A 25,672-nucleotide genomic window follows, 5' to 3' on the forward strand; every position below is an offset into this window, starting at 1 on the left:
AACTGCCCAACACCACTAGTGCAGTTAGCATTAAGCTAATGTTGCCATCACGCTCACAAACTAGTGGCCAGGTAACTAAAGCATCAGACAAATGCAACTGCAAACAATCAGTAAGTGCTTCTGAGTCACAATTCTTTTGATCTAAAGTGAACTAAGGTAGTTTATTTGTGTTCAATTACATTAGACTAAGACACACACTCTCATCTAGCTACTTATATTCGTATATGGTTTTCTGCAAGAGAAGTACTTAACTACTTATTACTGTGAAAACCTAGAATATATTGTACTCTGTTCTGAAATTTGGTAGTTTCTGTGAAAGAAGCATGCTTGATGGAGAGAGCTGGTATAATGATTATTTTTTTTTTAAACAAGGCAAAAGGATTCCTTTTATTAAGAAAAATAAGAAGGCATTTTAAACAGCCAGCAAAAGCAGTTAGCCAAAATACATGTTTTTAAGCGCTCCTATAATAGACCTACGTGAGCCAAGTCAGTCACAGTTCACCTGCCCTGGCAGTGATGGATAGCATTCCTTGTCTACTGGTTGGTATACTATAGGCATGATGCAAGTGCAGTTATCCAAGACAGTAAGTTATAGCAGAGTGTGGTGTTGTGTGTACAACTAGGAAGTACAGTTTCCAAAATCACATGCAAATCTGGAGATAAAGTAACATATTTAGAGCCAAGTAGGAGATGGAGCTTTTCCCAGAGAGTGCTTGAAAATTAATACCTGTAATTCAAGATGCTCCTTACTGAAAAGTATTCCAAATATGAAATGATGTTCAGTTTGCATAACGTTTATGTAAAAACAAAAAAGTGGAAACTTTTACCTTGTTTTTACAGACAGGTTTACATGCATAAAGCACTTCCTAGAATTAATTTTTCTAAGCAGCAGTAAGAATGTCGAAAGAATGGATCCATCCTTCTCTACTCAGTGGACTGCTATGCCCAAGCTACTACTTCACCAGCTACTAGATCTGACAGACACTTCTTTTACCTGCCAGTCTTAAAAGCTAAAACAAGACACTGGAGCTCATTAAACCAGCTGTTATAGCTCCACAGTCTTCAAGATTAATGCAGTATATGCAAATCACTCTTTAGCTGTGTATTTAGTGGAATAGTGGACTGGCTAAAAATAGCATTTAAAGCAGAGGGAGAAACTATTTGATGTACCAGGAGTTGAAAAGAAAACATTGTTTCTTCTAGGAAAAGGAGTCGGAAGAAAGACCATAACAACAGACAGAATACTTAGGCATGAGATGTTGACCAAATAATAGACTTGAGTTCTGAACATTTTTCCTAATCATTATGACTGTATCTTACACTTTTTATAGAAGTTGAAAGGAAGCAGTAGAAAAACCTAGAGAAAGGAAAAATACAGCTGAGTAAGAAGGAGAGGAAGGGGAAATCAAACAACCCATTTCCTAGAGAAAAGGAACAGTCTCCTGAAAAAGTGAAGTTAACAGATACTTACCAGTGTCATGATGCCTAGTCTGTCCACTTCCCGAGCTGGACTATGTGGAATCCGCCTTGGGGTGGAGCGGCCACTGCCGGGTGGAGATGAACCAGCAAGTGAACCACTTCCATAGGGTGGAGGAATGGAGCTCATGGATCGGAATCGGCCATGGGCATCCAAACTTCCACTACCCACTCTGCTTTCAATCTCCTCTGCACGCTGTTCCGTGTTTTCCTTTTCTTCTTGTATAAGTCTAGAAGAAAAAAAGTTTCAAAAGGAACATGACATTCAAGCAAGTATCACTGAAACAGAAAAGCTGACTCAGGAAGCACCAGCAAAACAGCTACGCTGAAACATCTTCTAGTCCAATACAATAAAAAAAATCCCAGTGGTAAACACTACTGCTTTTACCGCCATGCAAGGTTTTCTGTCAAACTAGTGACACACAATGCCTTTCAAAACTACAACTGAAGACAAAGAATCAGAAAAGACATAAGAAAACTAGTTACTTCTGTCTAGTTCTCCTGCCAGGAATATGAATGGACAACCATCATTTCCTGCGTAACCACACAAAAAAGACTCCTAGTGTCACAGACACCTGGTTTTATCAACAATTTTAACAGCAGACAGACATTACCTAATCTCTTTGTTGATTGCATCCAACTGTTCTTGAAGCATCATGGCCAAAGTTTGAGCATCAGCCTGACCACTTGGTGACAGCAGATCAACTGAGCTGAATATAGTCTCCCTATCATCCTCAACATCCGACACATCAACTTCACTTTCAAAAGCTTGTGCCACGTTTGCCAACACGCTTGCTTGCTGGGCTCGCTCCCAGTCCTGCTCATTCAGAGTTTGAACCTAAGAGAATTTAACAAAGTAATTCCAGATTTAAACGAGAAAACCATGACATTCATACTGTTTTTCAAGATGTTTAAAGTAGTTTTTTAAAAGCTCACTTACGTGCTGAATGCATCCATCAAGACAGCAACATTTACAGAAAGGTAAAAAAAAGAAAACTATAATGTAGAAAGTGTTGCATCTTAAATGAAATTTAAAAGCGGACAGTCCCATTGAATAAATGGAAACATCACATATCTTGGCTATATGCACTGTATATTACAGTACAATTTAGCTATGAAGTCCAATGAGAATTTTGGAATCAGCTTTATGTAACAGTAACTTGTGTCCTGAAAGGGACTTGAAATAGCTTGTAGCAACATGTTAGGTTAATGTATAGACACAGAAGTCAGGCTGTTTCAAATTGTATTTTACAGGCTCACCACACTTAAACCTTAAAATAATTTTGCAGTTTTTTTGTCTTGTTCTGGTGGCTGTGCATCAAACAGGATCTATGAAATCTAGTGGCTTATTACTATGTAATAGTAATAAGTACTCTTGCAAGAGTAGCCTCATGTAATCTACTTTGCCACCAAAGTTTATTTTTATTTTAATTTCAAAGTTCTCTTACCTTTGAAGGTTCATCTCTGAGAGCTGCCAAACGTCCTTTCTGGGGACGCCTTAACACTGACGAGGTGCTGTAGGAGTCTGCATGACTGTCAGCCACAGATGAAGATGTCATAGGATATCTGAAATCTGGTCGGCTAGAACACAAAAAAACATTTTATTCTTACAAAGAGAGGGGGAAAAGGGAAACAAACAGAAAACCCCCACCCAAACAATTCCTATTAGGCAGCCTGAAAACTGCTTTATATACTCTAAAAAGAATATGTTTAATAGCTATGTCTAAACTATTTGCAGTTATAGAACAAACTGCATTTAGAAAAAGCGTTCTTCAAAAGTTTGGAAAAAATTAGCTATAAGTGATGGCACGTACCTGTGATGAAGTGATGTGGCTCTAAGTCTCACTTGGTCATTTTCAGCCCTTAATGCTTCAATATTTAATACAAGTTGATCCTGTAAAAATAAATAAAACATATTTTTAAAAAATCAGTGTCAAACACTGAATAAACTAACATTTAGGGGTTTTTTTATTCCATTTCTACAAAACTCAGAAATAACAAACTTTAAAACACACCCTTCAATGACATAAAATTTAAGAATGATTTCGGCTACACACAAAACAGCACCATCACAAAAGGACATCCAAGAATAATTCTGTTGCCTCTCCACACTGTGACTCTAGGTAATAACAATGTCTATTTTTAAAACAGCTCCTAAATAAGTTTCACCTATTACTAACTTTACTGTAATTAATAATAAATATTATGTTGGAAGAAGATTTAGTAAGCTCTGTGCAGCAAAGGCTATATATGTATTCAACTTTTAATTTGGACAATTATACATGCTCCAGAAACTCAGAATTTAAGAGAAATCCAATGAAAAAGAAAACAATGAAAGACTAATAAAAACTGGCTGATGATGAACATCTGCGCCTTGGGTGAAAACTGCTGGCCTAGACACACCAAAATTCAAAGCACATTCTGCAAAATAGCCTGACTGTACTCTTTGCTTCATTACAGAAGCACGGCCTCTACAGTTTGGTCTAGCTACTTACTAGAATGATTTGAGGAGATGCAGTACATCTGTGATTTAATAAGCAATAACAAGTATTATTTCAGATCAGATAGTGTGACTACAAAATCAACTGCCACTGCTTAAGGATGCAAAGAAATTAAAGGCTCCACCACTACCATTGAAGCAGGGAACTTGTCAGTTCCAGGTCAAGCAAGACACCAGATACAGCTGCCATTGCAAAGGAACAACAAAGTGTAGTAACTATTTCATTCCCTGCCCCACAATTCTTAAAAAGTTTTTTTAAAAAATTTATCAGTTGAATAAGCATTTCATGGTACCCCAATCTTTAAAAAAAAAAAACTTCCGGAAAAACACCCAACATTAAAAATATTTTTCTTTTCACCGTTCAAGGTACTATTTACAAGTGTATAAAAATTCCATGCAATCTTCAACCTCTGGTGAATTGCCAACATATCCATCCACTTTATGTATTAAGTGTGTTACACCTTTGAGTGAAAAACCAATGTATTACCATCATGAAACTGAAGCACACAATACCATAAAACAAGCAGTAACAGTCCCCTACTTTTAAATATGCCAGGTAATGTTTAATTTTAGGGGGAATTCAAATCCAGTCCTGCTATGTAGCAATACAGCAATTATTTTCAAATATAAGATTTCAAAAATGTGTATTATACCTTTTCATGCTGAAGTTCATCTATCTGTTTTTTTGAATTTTCAATTTCTCGAAGAAGTGAATTCTAAAATAAGAAGTATCACAAATTGTTACTTACAAAAGCTTTCAATTCTTGTCATAACCAAAAAAACATAACCAATTTCAATTCTTAAACCATACATAAAAAACATTCAGTCAGTCAGCACTATAGAGATGCAATCTGAAGTTACACACTGCAAAATGCACATATCACTCCAGAAGGCTGAACATCTCATTAACGTCTATGCTGGAACATGACTGGTTACCTTATCTTCCAAGGCAGCCATCCTTTCTTTGAGGTGAAGCTGGAGCCGTTCATTAGATTCAGACAGAAGCTTATCAACAGTTTCTGACAGACGTTTATTATGCTCTTCATTCATCTTCTCTCTCTGTCTAGCCTAAGATACACAAAAGCTACAGAATTAACTTAAAATTTACAATGCCTGTAACAATTTCCAGGTGGTAAAAACAGTAAGTTTTCTTTAATCCAAATGCATTTCTTTTATAGAACCATTTTTGCAAAGGGATATTACGGGTACCTCCATGACTCTAAGGGAGTATAAAAGGGACACTTCAGGTTTAAAAAAAACTGTTCAAGATCAGAAGCTTGAAAAATCTGAGCTTATACTTCAGCTAAAAGCAGATTTCCGAGTCAACTCCATGATTTGTAACTTCGGAACCAATTTTTCCATCCTCATTTAATTCAGCAAGGTTTTGATCTGTCTCCTCTGCAAAAAAGTATGACTGGCTTTGTATTCTTGCCAAAAATACGTATGTACGGTACCCTTTGCAGTTCTTGATTCTTTTCTTCTAGCTGTGCTTCCATCTGTCTGAGTCGTTCTTCTATATTGCCATGTCTTTCCTCAGCCTGTCAATGTGAAAACAAAATTAGAATTTGTTTGGTGGTTATTGGGTGGGATTTTTTTTTTTTTAAACATTTTCAAAAGCATAGAAACACCAAAGCACAATAATATATCTAACATGCTTTGCAGAACTGCCATTTATGGTAATACACAATGCAGAACAGATGCCCTTCTGTCACTAAAAGAACCTAGTGAGAGTTCTTGTTAAGCAACAGAATGATGAAGCCTCTCACCCCTACGTACCATGAATGAACTATTACTTGCAAATGAGTTTGCAGCATTAGTTCATTCACATACTCCAAACTTTAAAAAAATTAAAAACATAAAAATGGAATGCATTTTCAACTTTTCCTCACTACTCCAGACAATATGACCCTTTGTTAGTAATCATGACAAAGCAGAAAGCAGCAAGCAGAAACAAGGACTTTTATACAAATTCTACCTTCCTAAGCTTGGTGGTAAGTTCCAATAGTTTAGCATCTTTAGCAGCAGAGCTCCCAGGAGACAAAAGGTCAGACTACAGAGCCAGTTAGGGACAGGAAAGACAACAGGGAAAGAAATGAAACTGAGACTTGAACACACACACACACACACACTTGAAAAGGCTCATTTGTAGTTACTATGTATAATTCTTCAGAATTCAATATGCCATTTGAAGCCTTCTACAAATTTTATTGTTTAACGAGTACCATTAATTCTTCCTCTCCTGACATTCCTCATCTGGTTAACAGTGGAAGAAATTTGGGTTTCCCCTTCAGAAATAGCACTTGTTTGAGAAGACTTTATGCCTATTGTTGAATTAATTTTAATAAACATCAACAAAATAATAATTCTGAGACACGCTTTCATAATGTAACAGAATTAACAGAAAGCCTGCTTAAGGTCCAAAGAGTAGAAATTAAACAGGGGAAAAAAAACCCATGCAAATCAGCGTGTGCTCAGAAATGAATGGAAAATGCAGAAAACAAGGAGAATTTTCTGAACTAGTTGGTGGAAAAACAGAAACACAATGCAAGAAAACCACCACCAAAACACATTTTGTGAGGCAGGACACCAAGTCAGAAGAGTATCCCAAAGATACTGCCCAACTGACTCACCTTTGAAAGTGCTGCAACCCTCTGTGCCAGCTCAGCTTCCACCTCCGGCAAAGTTTCTGCTTTTCTCAAAGTCTGCTGCAGCTTTTGCTCAGCGAGTTCCAGTCGTTCTTGCAATTGCCTGTTCTTATCTTCACTCTACACAGGATTATGATCAGCAAATGCTTAATGTTAAAATGGTAATTGGTTTTCATCAGAAGAAGGCAAGAACACAGATTACTGCCTTCATTAGACCTATGGAGAACAAAATGTCCTAAATGGGTTTCATAACCAAAGACACAGCATCCACTCCTTTATTGCATGAGAGAAGTTTTTTTTCTTTACAGGTTGTTTTGCTGCAGACAATTTTTTTGTCTTCTGAAAGCAACTATATCACCAAATAAACAGAGTTATGGTATGGTAAGTCAGCATAGAGTAAGTGGTGAATTTTCAATGTCAAGGTGCTGCTGTAACTTTGAGTTACATCAAGGAACAAGTTCCTTCATATTTTAAGTAAAACTACGAATATTACCACAAAATTTATTTTTAAAGTGTGTACAACTTCTTTTGAAAATTATACTATATTTTTCTTGTTGTCTATGTGTTGCCTGGCTTCTTCTATTTAGAAAATTATTGGCTAAACATCCATTTCTGGTTTTAAGTCTGACTACTTCATGTCCAGCATGTGTCAAATTTCCTCCTGTGGTAAGGCAATGTATAATTTCCATACACAAACTTTAAAACTGTTTTAAAACTGTATCAGTTTAGAGTGAGTAGCTCTCACACATGGAACTAAAGATGCTTGGATACACATACAATAGCTCAAAAATCTATAATTAACAGGGACAACCACCATGCTGTGCCATGACTGAGTGCTTAAAATGCTCAAAGCCATTTCCTCTCTCCTGGAATCTTTCTCATCTTCATTTCCAGGGTAAAACTCTGTATAACACACTCCTCCAGCACCTGAAATAATTGCTAACAATAGCACATTACAGATGATATTTATCTTCCTAAAAGCAAAGTCCTTTAGTACAGTATGAACATTAATTATTCCCATTAGTTCTATGCTGAGCAAAACGTTCTTTATCTTATTTCAAATCACAACCTGTCGATGCATGGAGTCTTTAGTGGCAATTTCATTTTCAAGTTTATCGTTGAGGTCATGCACAGATGTAGCTTCACGTTGTGCAGCGAGGTAGCGTTTCTCAAGAGTTGTAATTCTCTCTTCCATGTCTTCCTTTTGGGCCATAGTCTATACAAAGACACAAGACAATTTAGAATATAAGAGAAAATTATTTAATGATCAAACTGAGGGGGAAATCCACATGCCAAAAATAATTATAAAATAAAAAGAAGTCAGACAAGACTCATTTCTCTCAGTAGAAAAATGAAGTAGGCTTACAAGTTCAACGTGGATGCTTAAAAAGACCGGTCTTTATATTCTATTACACAACAGATCAGCTACTTACTGTTTAATAGCACAAACACAGCAAATACTGTATTCCTGGTGATGGTGAGAGAAGGTTCTTGCATTTAACTAAGCTCCCTTTCTATTTAATAAGGATAGAGTACACAGTGATACATAGGACCTTGGGGATTAGTGACTGATCAGTAACAAACTGCCAATTGCACTACTGAAATCAAAGTGATTCCTCAACCAAGTACATCTAAAAGATATAAACTTCATGAAGAAGCTTAGAATTTAAGATCACACATCTTTTCAAAAACATGTTAAAGTTCACATGCTAAATATGTATTTTTGAAATATATAGTTATTCATCCACTAGCTATAAAGCAAACGATCTTTTAAACAGAAAGTAGTACCACCATGTTCTAAACAAATTTTTTCCTCACCTATCAAACTAAAGACATTTAAAAGCATAAAGGTCTGAGCACTGAAATTTTATAACACAGTTGCATTAGCAGCTACCCAAGTTTTAACACCTTATGCCTCACCTCTCGTACATCTCTCTGTAATTTTGTATTCATTTCTTCAGATTTTATTAAGTCTTTTCTAGCTGTGTCAAGATCTTCCTCCAGCTCTGTTACTCTGCTAGACAAAGCAGTCAGGCGCTCTTTCATTTGTGTCTGCTCTTTGTTTTGCTTATCTATGACATCTTGGAGTTCAATCACTTTCGCAAGATTTTCATCATGGCACAAAGAACCATCGGAGGATCGCTAGAAAATGGGGAAAAATGTATCTGTATATTACACAGAAATTTACAAAGCAATTATTCGCCTGTAAACACCCCCTACCCCAGGATAATTTTATTATTGGATAGACTGTAAAAATCGAAAAAGTAACTGCAACCTTTTAAACTAGCCACCACTCAAAAACTTTTCTTATAATTTAAAATTCAAATGTTATAGTGAATGCTTAAGAATCAGGCATCAACTAAAAAAGCAAACAGCTGTACCTTCCCATTTGTAGTTGGTGTATTTTCTTGTTCGTGATTTATATCCAGCATCCCATCTGGAAGTGTTTTCTTCTGATTATTTTGCTCTTTCAAAATCATTAGCTAAAAGAAAAGTAAAGTTTATATACATATATTTCAAGTCAAATCCCTTCTCGCTAATAATCTATGGAACAGCTGCAAAAGCAAAGAAGCAAAACAATTATTGATTCTGCTGCAAGGTGTGTATTAATAAAATACAGCACAAGCACTCAAAAAGCTTATGCTACTGAAACCCCAAAATTGTTATTTTAAAGCCACAGGAACCCTATTTGTTATGTTGTTGGGGTTTTTTTGTTGGGTTGGGGGGACAACGAGCAGTGGAGTTCGGGGTTGGATTTTTTTTTCTGCTTTCCTGCTCCTTCCAAGTGACAGAGTTAAAAATTATAGCTATCCCATTTGGCACAGTATTGAAAACAAGAAGTGAAAGTGAATCTTAACTGAATAAGTTACTTTGTATAAATATTGACTAACACACCCAACAATGCACACATGAAAACAACTTTAAAATAGAAACCTACCTCTTTATGTGTAGTACCTAGTTCTTCTTCCAATAAGCTACATCTCTCAAGTGCTACTCGTAACCTCTCCCTTACCTGAAAGGGCAATTTCAAATAATTTTACATCATTCAAATTAAAAAGAAACTTACTGCCATGTCTACATGCCATTTCAGATGGGAAATAACACTTTATCCATCATGCTTAGACCTGATTAATCTTAAGTACTAATTACAACATATGCTACAAAAAAGATCCTAGAGAAATGACACATATCTTAAAATCTAGCTATTCCTTTGTCATAAGTAAATCATATCTCAACATGACCTGTACATTTACGCAAGAATTCAACACATCCAGGATTTACCTATCTTTTTGTAAGGCACAGAATGTGCATGGTTTTCCTTATTTACTACAAGAAAGAAAAGGCAGAGTTCTACTTAAAATAATTTGTCATACTTTATATACAAAGGTCACAAAAATTAAGCAAACTCTGAGTCAGCAGCAAAATTCAACGTTAAGATTACCACTCACATATCCTGTTGCCAACATCAGGCATAACTAAAGGATGGAAGTTCCTTTAAATTCAGCTTTATTTTATATCATAGTTTTAGCAGATTCTTCTTTTATTCTCTCTAGTTCCTTTCTTGTATTACATAATCAGAAGGCTAAATTGTGATGTTATAAAGGTAAGCAAACATATCCATTTCTACAATACATTGCCCCTGAACTACATGTAGTTTACATTAGTACAGTTAATGAAGTACTAGAATAAACTACAGCACCTTGGTTTAGCACAACATGCAGAGGGCAGTTACTAATGCAGCAATAGCAAAGCCAGTAACTTTGTTTAAAGAAAGGTCCAGAGAACCTGATTTCCATAACTTGAGTACAAACCACTGCATGGTCCAGGCAGAAGAAAAAGGGCACTGGTTGAGAAGATGTTAGATACTGTATTTCATTACCTTTTCATCAAGGGCTTTATGGTGTTCAAATAAAGATTTTAGTGCTTTGAGAACTTCTACTTCACTAGAAACTCCTGCTGGAGACTGAGCTTGTCTCTTTACAACAGTCATTCTGAGAGATCGCTCATGCCTGGAGACAAGACACTCCAAATGTTCCAGTAATAGCTAAAACAAAAGAAAAAGGAACAATATGTATTCCTGCTTGACACAGCTGCAGAAAACTTTTCCTTATAAAACTCTGAGTTTTGAGTTCTAAACTTCAAATCTGAGAGCCAATGACTACTGCATTAAGAATAAGGACTTGCTTTTAACATTTTACCCTTGTTAGAAGTGATACAGTGCAGTTCCTACCCCTCTCACAATCTTGCTTTCAAATGAGGTTTCTACTTAGGCAGGTCTTTTCTGATCTGCCACCTCTCGGAGGAACTGCATGCTTATCAGAAGGATACACACAGCAAAAACTCTAAATCAGAGAAAACTGTTCTGCTGGCAGGAGCATAAGCTGCTGGAACGGATCCCTACAGTTTGCCCACTCTATTCTGCTGATCTCAGGTGTTGTATGATTACAAAACTTTAACAGCAAGAAAGCTGAATGACAGATGAAGTGCAGTCTTACGAGCTTTTCCTGATTCTGCACAGCTCTATTTAGAGCATGCTTCCAAAGTTTCTTAATCACAACACGTTCACATGTCCAGGGGGATTCATGTGCAAATATCAGGGAAAAAAGTACTTCTGGCTTTTCAAATTCAATGCTCCATGTTTTTCTCTGCATAGCTGGATGCTTTAAACAATGGTAATCCTGGAGAAGACAAGGAACTAACCCTAGTATTATTTCTTTCAGCTTTCAGTTCAGCAATTTCTTCTTCCCGCTCAAGCAGCTGCTCCCTGCACACATTCAGCTCTTTTGTAAGCGCTGCAAATTCCTGAAATAAACCAGACAAATAAAAGCACATCAAATATTAGGATATAGTGAGAGCAGATTCATATGAACACTCAATATGATTTCTTGAGGCATTCATTAAAGACGTATAAAGCCAAGACAGCTGTGTCAGTCATGCTAAGCAGGCTTAAGTTCAAACACTTAAAACCGTTATGCTGTCAAAAGCGAAGATAAAAGATGCCCGACCAGTACTTTGAGAACTCATTTTTCTCTCAAAGCAATTATGTGAATCGAGGTATACCTTGTAAGCAAAGAGGAAAACCTGTTTGCAATACATCCTTATTGTTTCAAAAAGTAGTTATTTGGGTTTTTTTTTTAAATGACTACTGAGAAAGACATGAAAAAAACAGAGCATTAAGCAAAATCAGAACCCAGCAAAGCATGACAAATTTCAAGTCAGTATTTAATTAGAGACAAAATGCATAACCCTGGCATCTACCAGAATACATAGGTTACTTCTTCAGAGTAACAAGGCATCCTTGAAGCTTTAGCACTGGAGGGCTTAGACCTTTACAAGTATTTACCTACAGGGATTTCCTTTATACTTACTTTCAAGTCTCACAGAGCAGACCTGAACAACCCTTTCCCTACAGTCCCGTTAGGAATATGGGAGGATTAGAATCAGAATTCGCTAGAGGCTGAGCCCTTGGGCTCAAAGCCCTAAAAAAGGTTTCCCTTCATAATCAATAAAGCTTTCATCAAACAAAACTGAACCCAAGTGAAATAGTACAGAGTGAAAAGGCATCAGGGAACAGGAATTATGCTAACCCAGAGTAGTTACTGCATGCTTATTTGAACATTTTTGAACACTGAGATTAGTCAAATGTAAAGAATACGTTTCTGCATTTTGAGAGGTTTGTCAGGAGACACAATTGTACTGAGTATCTAAGCAAGCAACTACTTTATCAGCCTCACTAAAAGTACTCAACATTAAAGGCATTTGAACTTTCTATTGACCGAAGGGAGCATACTCTGCACAGAATAAAAGATACAACTATACATCACAATTATAAGCAAATACTGAGCCTAACCTTATCTATCCCCTTACTCTGGCAAAATTAAAGTGGTAATCTGAACCACGTTATAAATTATTATTAACAGTAAGTGTGAATGCATAAGTGCCCGTGCTTTAAGAGAGGGCTTAGGAGGAAATGGTAAAAACCCTCTTGTATCATCAGTACAACTTAGGATGCAAAAATAAACACACTTCAGTCACTCCAGTGGCTGGTGAACACTTCAGAAGCACTTGTATAAGAAAATATTGAAACACTAGTAAATAAACTAGTCTTCTCTATTGTCTAAAGTAAGGAAAATATTCTAATAAGCAAGAGTCACATCTAATAAACAGTAGATTGCTACAGCTGAACTGGCAACAATCACAAGAAGATGAACAAGACAAATGACCAACTTAGAAGAACATTCTGTGGAAACACACACAGTGTGCACAAATGCTGCTTCTGAATTTTCTGAATTCTGCACAATATGCTGTTTAATAGACAGTAGCTGCACACCAAGTAAAAACTTAAGTTGGAGCCAGCTTGCAGTAAAATTCAAAGTGACAGAAACCCCATGTTTAAAAACCAAAAGGACACCAATTACAATAACACATCTGCAAATTCTAACATGCTGCTAAACTAAGCAGACAGACAAAAGACAGAGTCTGCAAATTCCAAGATTAATTTAGTAAACTTTACCCTAAAAAATACACGTGACTGAAACAACCAAAAAGCCTGTTGCACAACACATGCCTACAGTGAACTCCTTTGGAATTACTAAGGTGCTAGGCTTTTTAAGGGTTGCTGTGAAAAAGACAGTAATACTACCATCACAAATACCAAAACCATCTCCATACTCCCTCTTCCTAAGTAAAAATCTACCCATTGGAAAAAAAAAAGATAGTGCCCCTTGTTAATAAAAAGATTACTGCAAAAAAAAGAAAAGCCTTATTTTCCTTTTTCAAGTGGCTCCCCCAAAAAAAATTTTTTAAACATAAGTAATAATTACATTCACACAAATATTTCACTGCAGTATTTGCATCCTTAACTCCCCCCGCCCCAGCCTATTATTTTCAAGTAAAAATCCCTGGAAATACACTTATTAAAGCAACCTGGTCTGGAAATATAGCTACAGGAACTTTTAAACACACAAAACTACACAAAAGGTTCTGAAGTGCAAGGTAAACAAAAAAAGAAAAAAACTTACTTCAAGTTTCACAGGAACTGAAAGAAAAATTGATTCTGTATTGACTGACAGCTCCCTGGAGAATGCTCCTTGCTATCCTAACTTTTCCATACCTCCAACATCCCATCCATGGGACCTTCCAGGCTTCCCAGGCAATCAATAGAACAGACATTCTTTTTTGCTCTCATAAGCAAAACCAGAACATGGTTCTAAAGTTTCAGTTCTTCACAGGCCTTCCCCACATATCGTTATGTATTCCATAATTAAGTACTACTGAAACTACTGGAAGTACTGGCAGACTCAAAGTACTCCCAGAAGAGCTTGATACAAACTTTTCTTGGTTGTGTTTTTGCCCTTTTCAACATTTTAAAAACCCTCAAAATACCAACATCAAACTTTAGAAGTACTGATGTTACACGATGCACCAAAGGACAAACTGACATGGGACTTTTTGTATTTTTCCAGTATCTACCTCAAGTCCTTAAACAGAATAAAGATAGCAATGAAGACTACCAGACACTGCTTCATCGTTCTATCTCAACTTAAAATTGCTGTATAGCATTAATATATATTTTCTTATCCAAGACATGTATTGGCTTCATCTTCTAAAAAGCAGCTGTGTTTGAAAAGCAGGCTATTCACTCTTCAAAGTATTATAGAACATACAGTTCTATTTCACTGCATACTTCTGTGCAAATATAAATTGTAGCACAAATATATCGTAATTATGACAAGAACCATCACACTGTCAGATGACCCAAAGAAGAACAAACAACACACATAGAATTTACATTGCTGCTGCATAAACAGACTGACACGTATTTCTGTCATTGCCTAATACCTCCTCTGCTGTTTGTTTTGAAGTATAGTTGCTTTGAGTTCCATAAGCTGCCTAATAAAGAACACTTGAATGTCCTTAGTTTCAGTTGGCACTGCCAAAAAACATGTCCTTTCTAGTTTTAATACTTAAACAGTCAACAATATGTGATATCTTCAAGCCGTTCAAAAGGAGAGAAACTACTTGCAACTTTATCATATTTTAAAAGTTTGTCTTGATTTCTTCTTTGGCATTAGATGAATGTAAAGAAAGAATTAAAGGAAAAGAAAAATCCTGAGACACTTTTATACTTACTCACAAAATTGCATTACTTTTCTGTGATTACAGAGGAAACGGAGAAAATCAGACCAAAGTTCTGCATCAAAATAATAAATACCCAACTCTGAAGAGCAACAAGAACAGCCCTCAAAATAAGCACTTTAGATCACAGAAAAGAATCAGAGTGCCGAATATATTAGGTAAATGTCCCCTGTTGATTAGAACATACTGACAAAACACCCATACTGATACTGGACTGAAATGTTTACTGGAGTAAGTAATTTTCTGAATCAGCTTAATCATTCCAAACAAGACATTATTGCTGCCAGAAAGAAATGCTCTCAACAAAAAGCTAAACTGAGCAAGTTTGTTATTGGATGGTAATGTATCTTCTGGGGTTTTTTTGTCACAAACTCCATGACTTTTTCAAGCAACCACATTTCTTCTATGTTACCCTTCAGAACTGACCTTCATCCTTTCGTATTTTAGAGGCCACAACTTAAACATCCTGCCATAAGTTTGGATCAACTATTGCCTATCTGTCAAGCTCATACATTTCTGATGTCTGAGATGACACCTATTTGATTACTTGCAAGTCCAGGAACATTACAGCTTCCAGGGATCAGGTTCTCTCTGTTTTTCACAAGCATAATTTGTAAATTCCACAGACAGCACATCACAAACAAATAAATGCTAGGTGACAGGAAATACAGTATTTAACTTGGGGAAAAACTTAAGAAGAAACAGTGGTAATTTCTGAAGGTTTAACAACGTAAGCTGTGAGTTAGGGATGCTCTACAGACAAGTATAAGTTTGCTTAGAATTTGCTCAAGAAAAAAAAGTATATTCCACAATAAAATGCAACACCACTCTTGGGTGCATAAGGACTTGTGGATACAAGCAGCAACATGACCAGAAAGCTTAAAAGATAAAAAGATAAAAAAAAGGAAGCATTTTGAATTCACAGGAGATGTTATTAAATACTGTTAAAATCGCGTTTTCTGGCACTACAAGGGTGAAGTTGCATCTTTAGGAACATCTTTGCCAGAAATATGACTGGAATTTATCTGCTTAATCTCCAATATTTTGTCTTACTGCTGATGTTCTGTTCTGCAGCCTGCATATCAAACAACCCACTCAAAAATCCAAGAAGCTGAAGAAGCAGCTGAGAAGAACAACTGGAGAAAGTGCTGGCCACTGAGGCTGAGAAACCATTGGACTCTGAGATATGTATAACATGATGGAACCTAAAAACCACAACTATTCCAAATGATGCGTGAAAATTATACCATCTTAAACAAAGCAATCAAAGAAAACCTAAATGTCTAAGCTTAAAAGGGTATTTCATAGCCACTTAGAACCAAAAGAGTCTAGGCAGCACAGAGTAACCAATATCCCAATAAGTTTCCAGCAAGCAAAGTTCTGTACCTATGAAGTCACACCATTTTAGTGAGTCAGAATTACAAAATAGTTCAAGTGTAGAGTTGAAACTCAAAAGAACTGTCAGGTTTTAATCTTTAAACCCAGCATTCCAAGAAGAGAGACACAACAACAACAACAACGAATCCAGCAGAAACAACAACCAACAAAATGTGCTTGTCTGTTCCACCTAATAAATCAGACTGCTTTCATTCAACCGTTCTGTATCTCTGGCATGTGCTAATGGGAAAGAAAAAAATTAGCCTAGAGCGCATAAAGAAAAATATTTTGCTTTTCACCTAGTGAAATTCATTTCTAGTAAGTATCAAGCAACCTGGATTTTCTTACCTGGAAATGGCTGAAAAGTTTTATCTGAAGAGAATAGGTTTTATGAAATAACTTTATCTTGTGCTCTCAAAAACACCAACAACTTAAAAGGGAATGTAACAACATAAAGTAATATTACAATATGGTTATGTCAAACTCTTCTATTTCAGAGCACAAAGATGATTTTTTATGCTTACAGTAGCTGCTTTTCCTACTAGAGTTGCCTACCCTCCAGAGTGAGGATACATTATTTCTGTTACAAGCTACAGTGTATCAAACCTCCTTTCCTATTTCTCCTCATGCTCCTTTATAACTCAAACGACCACTACCAAAACACAGGTGCAGATTTGTATCAAAAGAAATCCTCACATTCCAACTAGTGGCACTGAGATACTCAAACCATTTAATACAACCTTTGGTCAACTCCTAGAAGTTCTTATTTCCTTGACACAAAAACATGCCTTCTCTCTAGCAAAAAACGTAACTCTGCATGAAAACACTTTTTCATATTGCTGACAGTGGCAGCTTGAGCAGCTTTTTCATTCCAACCTTCTGTTTCTAGTACAGTATTCTTCAAGTTTACTTCTTGGATTGACCTATCAAGGCTTCATCACTAACACTGTTCCATTCTACACGGCAATAGCATAATGCTATTGCTCTGGAATGAAACATGCTGTTTCCAGTCCACATTGGAGCTGGAAGTAGAATCAACTGTCTTAGCATTTGACAAGCAACGAGCGAAAGAACTCAACTCACAGCCAGCAGGTACCAAATATATGCCCAAGAGCAAAATGGAAAAGCTTATGGTAAGACCAAGTCTCCACAGTAATAAATAGGTTTCCAGTTAACATCCCGAGTGAGTTGCTTTAATTTGTGTGTGGGGTTCACTGAGCCTGAACTATAAAGCACTAAATCCTGACTTCATTCCTAGGAGCTTTCAAGAAGCACAGCATATTAAAGTGCAAGAAAACATAAATTAAGAAGGTTGATGTTTGGCAGCTCTGCAAGAGGAACATAGACGTAACAGGAACAGGGAAGTAGAGACACATCAGTTCCATTTTCTCCTCCCTGCAGCTTCCCCTCCCTGATCTAACAGATTTCTGACAGACACTTCGGGGGGCAGGGTGGTAAAAGTACCAGAACCCAAACAAGACTGGTTCCAGCCTCCCACTTCTTGAAGGATCAGAGATGTTTCACCACAATCATCAATGCTCAAACTTGATACACGCTACAGAACAAGTTTGAAAGTGAGCCTGCAAACTATACACAAGCAAAGCACAGGTTGAAGACAGGCAAACTGGAGCTACCTACTGTCTACAGCCTCTGTAAACAACCCATACCAGCAAAATTCTTAACCACCTATACTCTTGCATTTAGTTTTCGCTAAACACAGCGGAACAGTTGTGTTACATATGCAAGACTAGGGCAAAGCCTCGTGCAAAACTGTACCTCTGTGTATGACTAGAGAGCTAACAATCCCTGACTACATACTGTACTTTGCACTGCAGGTGCACGTGCCGATCTTGGAGAATCTTCCAAGTTCCACCATTAATCAGAGCTCCATACAACACAGTGAACATGTCAGTCACAACAAGTGAGCTACTATGCTGTTTTCTGGTACTGTGCTGGAAGACAAAAATAAGCCAAAGCTGCACTCTATTTTCTTCAGTGCTGTATCAAGCTCTTTGTAGAGAACATGAAATTGTTTAAACACGTGAGAAAATTTCATCCAGTTACTTTAGGTCTAACAACTGGCAGTTTGCCAAGCATCTTCCTGTAGGGCAACTAGCCTGCTATCACTTAAAGATTAGAACCTATCATCTCTCCAGGTAGTCTGTTAATGCTTTCATCAACCTTAACAAATCACTGACAGCATCTGAGGCTTGTTCAAAGTATGGCAGATCACACAGGGTGTATTTTCAGGTAACTCAGAGTGGACACAACCCATTTTTACCATAGCCTTAATACAGTCTCGTAAACTGCTCTTAAAGCTACAGATGTAATCAAAGATTACATATCAAACTAGTGAACAACTAAAAGTGTGTTTTTCCCAGAGGCATTCTCCAAATACTCAACCAGATAAGAAATACTCAACTGCAAATCCTGCAACTCAACAGCATGCAAGAGAGGATTAAAAGCAAGCAAAATAGAGAAACACTACGTTTCAAGTGATTTTCTTCTCTTGTCTTCCTAAAAGACTTTGAAAATATTGTCCCTACTCTGGCAACATTGTGAATCTTCTAAGTAAGAAAGTCCAAAAGTAGAACCATCACACCTGTAAGTAACAGCTGCCTAGCAGCGACCATAGAAAAAAGCATTCTTCCAACTTGCATGAAACAACATCTATTCATAAGCTAAGACAGAAAGCGTTCTTCCATCATGCCAACAGAACACTGTCATTGTGGTGGTTATGCAAAGAGTTCCACCTTAGCTGCTCTTGGATGTACATAAATACATCCCCTGAAAGGGCAGATGCAGCACAGAAGTATTTAAAACCATACTAAGCTTGTTCAACTTGGAAAAATGTACAAGATCAGCTAAAATATGTATCAGGCAAACTTTAGTCATCATTGAAAAACAGGCTTTTCAACTTGGGATGTGTCTGGCTACTTTATGCAGAACTAACTGTTGAAACTAGTCAATAAGAGAGTAATCCTTCCCAATACTGTATCAGTCTGAGTGCCAGCATTCCAGAACAACAGTTTACCTTAATACAGAAATAAGTTTTCAATATTTGAGAGGTGTTGGAAAAACAAATGCCTCTTAGTTACACGCTGAATAGAATTCTCAATGTTTCGCAATATGAATTACCACATTCCTACACCCCTAACCTAGTCTACTTTGATAACTAATACAGTAAGTAGTAGCACAACTTCTTAGTTGTAGCTTTAGGCATCTCCATTTTTGGAGTCCATGTGAGTGAAGATACCTACCCACACCCATACCCACTATGGCAAAAGGAGAATACAGTTGTACTTAATTAAAGAGGAAGAATCCTGCATTACCAGTCTGACAAGCTATGGGACAAAACCAGTCTCCATCTTTAATACGACACTATAAGAGATTTCATTGAAGTTTTCCCTCTCTGCATAAAGCTGGTCAAGATTTCCTGGGATCCCATACAGGATTTCACAGCATACAATGCTCCTCTAAAATGCCAAAGTATAAAATGACTGCAAGATATGTTGAGAAAATTTTAACAAGTTCAGGATTCCTCCTGGGATCCTCCCATTAGGGAGGCTAAGCAGCTACTACAAAAGCTGTACTAAGATCTTTGAAGCTGTAAACAATGCTAAACTGTCAGTTTCCTTGGGCAAGGAAAAAAAAAAAAATCTATTTTTCTGTATGTCAATTCTAAGCATATTACACTCAAAAACAGCAGTTCTGGCTCAGCTGATATTTAATTCTGAACTCCTGTGACTTTTATGAAATAAAAATTATTTCATCCCAAATACTGCATTCTCAAATGTCTTAAAGAATTTATCCTCACACGACTAATACTTCAATGTATTTTAGAAATAGTGCCAGGACAAGACCCATCATGCATGATTTCATTTCAGTGACAAGATACTACTGCAAAAACTGCGAGCAGCAGCTGAGGCACTGCCCTGCCCTATTCTAATCATTCATCTTGGCCTCCAGTTGTCAGGTTTAGTTCTGTGGCTAGTAGTTGTAAAGTACGCTTTTCACACTACGTTAAAAGGGAGTGCTTGGGAATATCTGAGTAAAGCTGGCCAAGCCACCCTCATTAAACAAGCATCAACATGTACTTCCCCCTCAGTGCTCACCTATTCTGTATTTTTTTTCTGCCAAGTGATGAACACTTCAGTCTCATAATTTCAAACTTGTTTAAGCAAGTAATACTCAATGAGGACAGATACATGCCTTCAGCAGGAAATGCAACTTACATGCTCTTTACATTTTATTTTTCTGTTTCTTTGTACTCTTATCATACCAGTTTACATGCTAAGTGAATTTACTGGGCTAACTAAAGCTAAATATATCCAAAATCTGTAGGATTCAGAATAAACACAATTGGAACAGTCCATGGAAAAAGTTGCTCAATTTTTACAAATAAAGGCAACTCCAAAGCCTACTCAAAAAGAGTAGAGTCTTGGTTCCTAGGACAAGACTGGTATTTAAACACACAAAAACTTTAATCAGCAATGCAGATACATAATTGTTTTATGGGGGTTTTAAGCTCTTTTTAATGTGCAAAGTGGGGTTTTTTCCCTACCATAAAGGTCTCTGTAAGCAACAGTTCCAAACTTCTTAACTACCTGAACCCAAAAAAGCATGCTACATTACAGAACAAAAAGAGTAACACTAAAGGCAGGGAAGGGGAAAGGGGAAAAAAAAAAAAAGGAAAAAAAAAACAGACAAGGACAATCTGTTTATAGGCCAGAACAAATAACAAATGCTGAAGCAGAAGATGGATTGGTGAAGAACTTCGTCTGAAAAGAGGAAGAAGCTCTGTTCCACACTGGGCTACAAACAAGGGAAAGATGATGCAACCGGGAAACCCTGCAGCCTCCAACGCAGTTCAGAGAAGAGACACACTTGCCCCATTTCTCCTCTACCACCTCCCAAGACTTAATCTTTTATAGCCATTGCATAAAATACGACAGTGTGTTACACAGTTTTTAAGGACTACGGTGCCAAGAGGGAATCAGAGTTACACCAACATACGTATCAGTAAGTATAAGTAAGATTACAGGAGGGGAAGAAGACAGCTTCACTGCATGGAAAAGCAGTGAAAGATAAAAATCCCAAAAACCTTTTTCATTTCCACTGTACATGAAGTAAAGTAATTCCAGATTTTGTAAAACAAAAGCTCAGCTTTTGGAAGATGTTGTTAAACCACACCCTCAAAAGAAATTCTGAAAACTCAACATCTTCTAAAAGGAAGAAATTACTACTAGATGCACCTGCCTGTTCTTCAACACAAAGCTAAGAGAATGTTATGACCTTCCAAGCCTTCCCCCATGAACTGCAGTAAAGATAAATTGTCCACAAAAAATATATTACTCAGGAATAAAAAAAAAATAATTTCAAGGATACACTATGGTATTCCAAGGCATGTCTGAAATTATCTAAACCAAACTTCTAGTCATTCCTCCAAACACAATACAGCAATAGAACTCCGAAGAGATACTCTGTAGTTAGAAGTTTACCTAAGACACTCAAACATGTAAAATCCCTAAGCAGATTCATCCATATATACAGAAAGGTAGCACAGGTCTAACATCATTCTAGAAGCAAGAGATTCAAGTATGAGATGTCAGTTAGGACTTGAAATACAATACACAACACAACAGAACCTTAAAGAATATAAAATTACCCAGAGTTCAGGTTCCCACTGGCAACAGTAAATCCACAATCCAATTAATCAAGACAGAATTCCCTTCAGATACATAGAGTTCCCTTCCCCCGCCTCCACAATTTTCTTTCTTAAAACAATTTTGATTCATGCACTGAGATAATTTTCATATCAAACATTCGGTGAAGCATGCCATAAAACAAGCAAGCAATTGCTCTTTTAGGTATCTCTCCATTTTCAGTGCCATGTTCCATGACTGAGCTTGAAAATTCAGAAATAGTACTAAAATAACTTAATAAAGTTTGTTATGATTTACTGAGATAACCATGGGACCACAGAACCACTACCATTAAATTAACAGGATTTTAGGATCCTCTTTGAGTGAGCCCTCCTACATTAAATATAGTTTTAGCTTTGACACCACAAATTTGGGCAGCCAAAATGCCTTTCCAGTTAATTCAAAATAAACACCATTTCTCATTACAGGAAATTGGCAATGTTGAGAAGACAATGATTAATCAACTTCAACTGCAAGGTAATTTCTTCACAAGGTAATTCATAGCTAGATCTTTCAACAATACATTAAGGCAGTCTAACTTTGTATAAGTCAACACAAAAATCCCTTGTTTAAACTGACAAGGTGGCTTTGGTTTGCGTTTTTTCACCTATGTACATTATTCAGATACCTAAGTTTGTATGATTACATCCTTATACTGTGCACTGTTCTGTAAATTTTGGATGGGGGAAAGAAAATCACCTCACTTATTTCAATAGTAAATAGTTTATTAACCTGTGGTCTTCATTCTTTACTCAATACGGGAGGGGGGGGAGTAAAAACTTTTCCCCATCACAGCAAATAGAGAACAGTTGTTTATTTTCCAAGGAGGACTTCTCTTTTCTCCTTAACAAAACTAGAAGGATGTGCCTATCAAATTTATCAAGCTTTTCTCCATTTAAAGAAGCGACGGTGCCTGTTTATGATCTGTCCTGTAATTACGCCTAACACTGTCAGTGTAAAGATCTTTTCATCAAGGAATCTTGGAGCACTTCTATGAAATTCTAAAACAAAATACTATTTCTAAACATTTGTATTTCTGAAAGCATAACCATAACACAGCTGAACTACAGAAAAAAATACGCTGGCTGTTCTTAGTACCCATCAAAAGTTGTATTTCAGATACAAGCAGAATTGTATTCTCATTAAGATTTTCACTAATATCCTCAAAAATCATATCCTGATTAGACACACCTGATCCTGTAAAGGTTCCTCTACTTACTGCAGGGAGCTTCAAAAGTCACTTCCAACCCAATATATTCTATGATTCTGTAACACACAGCGAAGGTCAAGGCTATCCACTGTGGCAAAGCAGAAGATTAAGCAACACAGGTTCTCTTCTTAAAAACATTAGGGCTTTAGCTACTAGAGGAACAGGGCACAAAGCCTCACTATGTCAATCAGAAAAGGAGCTGATTTTCAGTAGAGTTTATATGAAGCCCAAGGTAAAGTCTGAAACTGGTAAAAGTCATTGGCAAAACACAAGTTAACTAACTATCCACATCAATTTATAGAGAACTTAAAGAAAAACACATCAGAAAAACTATTAACTTCACCAAGGATTGTAAGCACAGTATTCCTACCATTCTGAATATACAACCTAGAAGAGTCATCTCCTGAGCGACCTACAGATAGATATTCAACTCACCATATAATGACCTGGAGTTTACCAAGTGCAGAAACAGTATTCCCATGCAATTCTGTGAAAAAATCAAGTTGGATAAAACACTCTCACTCCTTGAGAGCAAAACAATAATTCTTCTTTCAGTCCGGAGAATGTGAAAACATTTTTCCTGGCAAGAAATGCCACACATTTCCCCATTTACTCTTGTGGAATCCACAGGCAGGCTTAGAAAAAGATACACTTGGAAAGTTATGAACATCCAGATTACCTGACACATACATGGCAAATTTATCCCTTCTCAGCATCTGTAGCTTGAGATCCATATGCATAAGAGATTATGATAAGTATTTTCTAGTATATGTCAACAGATACCAGACAGACTTAGAGTGACTTAAGCTGTCTAAATTGCTAAAAGCAGCATTCAAGGTCTCTGTTGTATTCCTTCAAAACAGGAAAGCTAAAAAAAGCAAAAATTAAAATATATATATTGAGCTCCAGGACACAGTGCTAACTGAGGAAGAGCAAAAAGCAAAATTGCTAAGAGACAGCTAAAACGTTCTCTCCAAAGATTCAAGGTCTCTGACAACATTGTTAACGATAAGGGATCTACATATATCAAAACACGAACATGTACTCTTAATTCTAAGATCAAATTCTATACAGTAAAACCAACACCCACCTCTCCTAAATAAATACCCGAAAGCAGAAACTGAAGTCACAGACCAGTGGATGTTAAAACACTAAGAACTTGTAAGGCAGGGGTGGAACTATATTTTTAATTCACATTTATCTTTGTTAAAAGAAAAAATAATCCCAAGAGTTTGGGGTTTTTTTTCTAGATGGAAACTGAAACTCTGTAGCCCTAATCAATCTTTAAAATCTTGCTAATAAATATATTTTAAAATGTTTTTAGTTATATTCTTAAAAAGAGCAGAGGGAAAGATCGAGGCACTTAGCAACAAAGAATTCTCAGAATACCAAAATAAACACTACCTGTTGTACAGGAGGCTACAGGTAAGTTAGCACAGATGAACGTATAGGTGAAGCTCACCTGGTTCTAAACATACCATGTATTTTTCAAACAACTAGTTTGGATTGTAACTCTTTTCACCCAAGCTTTTATATAGCCTATTTATTAGACCGCAAGTTAGACACCAAACATTAATAAACCTATTACCAGATATTTGTAGACAGTAGCAGAAGAGTAGAAAAAAATAATCACTAGTTCATCTTTCAGGGTTACATCCACTATTAAAACCAAACACTAAATATTTCTGTGTAGTCACCAAAACATTCTTCTTCCAAATAAACCAAGGAAAATAAAGCCATTAGTTTAAGACTTCATAAAATCTTATTGAAGGGATTGACGGGCCATCATAACATCACTAAAGTTCACCCAGAAACAAAGTAAAACTTTAATTCTAAGTTTAATCTAGTAAAAAGGCCTATTTGTAATCAAGATAACGTAAATTAAAAACACAGTATAAACAGCCAGTTGCTAACAATAGGCAAACAGATGTCTGCTGGGTAGGGGTGGGAGGTTTCAATAAACAAACTCACCCAAACATATTTAAATGAGAAACAGAAGTCAGAACATACACTAGAGACCTGGTCCTCAATACAATCCACTAATTGAGGCTACTCCTCTCTTTGCCCAATCATAAAGCATACTTTCAGGTAGCTTCACATTCTGAAGGTTTTGGACAGAAGTTGCCTGTTTCTACGCTTTACAAAGAAAGGAATGTTAGGGAATTTGAGGTTTATTGATAGAGTCAGTGAAGATTGAGCATTACCTCTTATCTCTAGCTGATTTAAACTTTTGTAGACAAAGACAAATCTATCCCGTAAGCTACTAACAGCAAGAGCCAAGATTTAGCAACTGAAACTCAACATAAGCAAGACTAAAATTACAGCTAACTGAAAAAGCAACACAAAGAGCCAGGGTGAGAGAAGTGGACTTTATGTCTGCTCCAACATACGTTTCCAACATCCAAAATCCTTTTGGATCTCTACCATGTCTGGACACACAGGCTCACTGCTGACACTAACAGCTTTTATTTAGAAGTCAGCACCACATCCTGTTAAGAATAAGAAGTATAAGCTGTGTCACCTCAAGACTGAACAGTTATGAATACTGTAAATGGAGCTGTACTTCAAGTGCTACAGAAATTTCAGCTGTTGCAAAGTTTGGCAAGCCCTTTGCTTAATG

The 25,672-nt window shown here is 36.7% G+C and overlaps 1 protein-coding gene across 1 annotated transcript in view; it reads right to left on the reverse strand.

The window, feature by feature from the left end:
* PPFIA1 (PTPRF interacting protein alpha 1) overlaps positions 1–25,672 on the reverse strand; it is a gene marked incomplete at its 3' end in the record, with an annotated part of 49,225 nt that overhangs the window by 17,950 nt on the left and 5,603 nt on the right. The window contains exons 3-17 of the mRNA XM_084262640.1: positions 11,323–11,424; positions 10,502–10,666; positions 9,560–9,634; positions 9,003–9,104; positions 8,542–8,763; positions 7,691–7,837; positions 6,607–6,741; positions 5,952–6,026; positions 5,431–5,514; positions 4,913–5,044; positions 4,630–4,692; positions 3,291–3,370; positions 2,925–3,057; positions 2,091–2,314; positions 1,472–1,706 (exon numbers count right to left, since the gene is read on the reverse strand). Of these exons, the coding sequence (XP_084118766.1) occupies positions 1,472–1,706; positions 2,091–2,314; positions 2,925–3,057; positions 3,291–3,370; positions 4,630–4,692; positions 4,913–5,044; positions 5,431–5,514; positions 5,952–6,026; positions 6,607–6,741; positions 7,691–7,837; positions 8,542–8,763; positions 9,003–9,104; positions 9,560–9,634; positions 10,502–10,666; positions 11,323–11,424 (1,974 nt within the window). The remainder of the gene's footprint in view (positions 1–1,471; positions 1,707–2,090; positions 2,315–2,924; positions 3,058–3,290; positions 3,371–4,629; positions 4,693–4,912; positions 5,045–5,430; positions 5,515–5,951; positions 6,027–6,606; positions 6,742–7,690; positions 7,838–8,541; positions 8,764–9,002; positions 9,105–9,559; positions 9,635–10,501; positions 10,667–11,322; positions 11,425–25,672) is intronic.

This window comes from Gallinula chloropus (genome assembly GCF_964237585.1).
Source record: "Gallinula chloropus genome assembly, chromosome: 4".
In the NCBI taxonomy this organism is placed as follows: Eukaryota; Metazoa; Chordata; class Aves; order Gruiformes; family Rallidae; genus Gallinula; species Gallinula chloropus.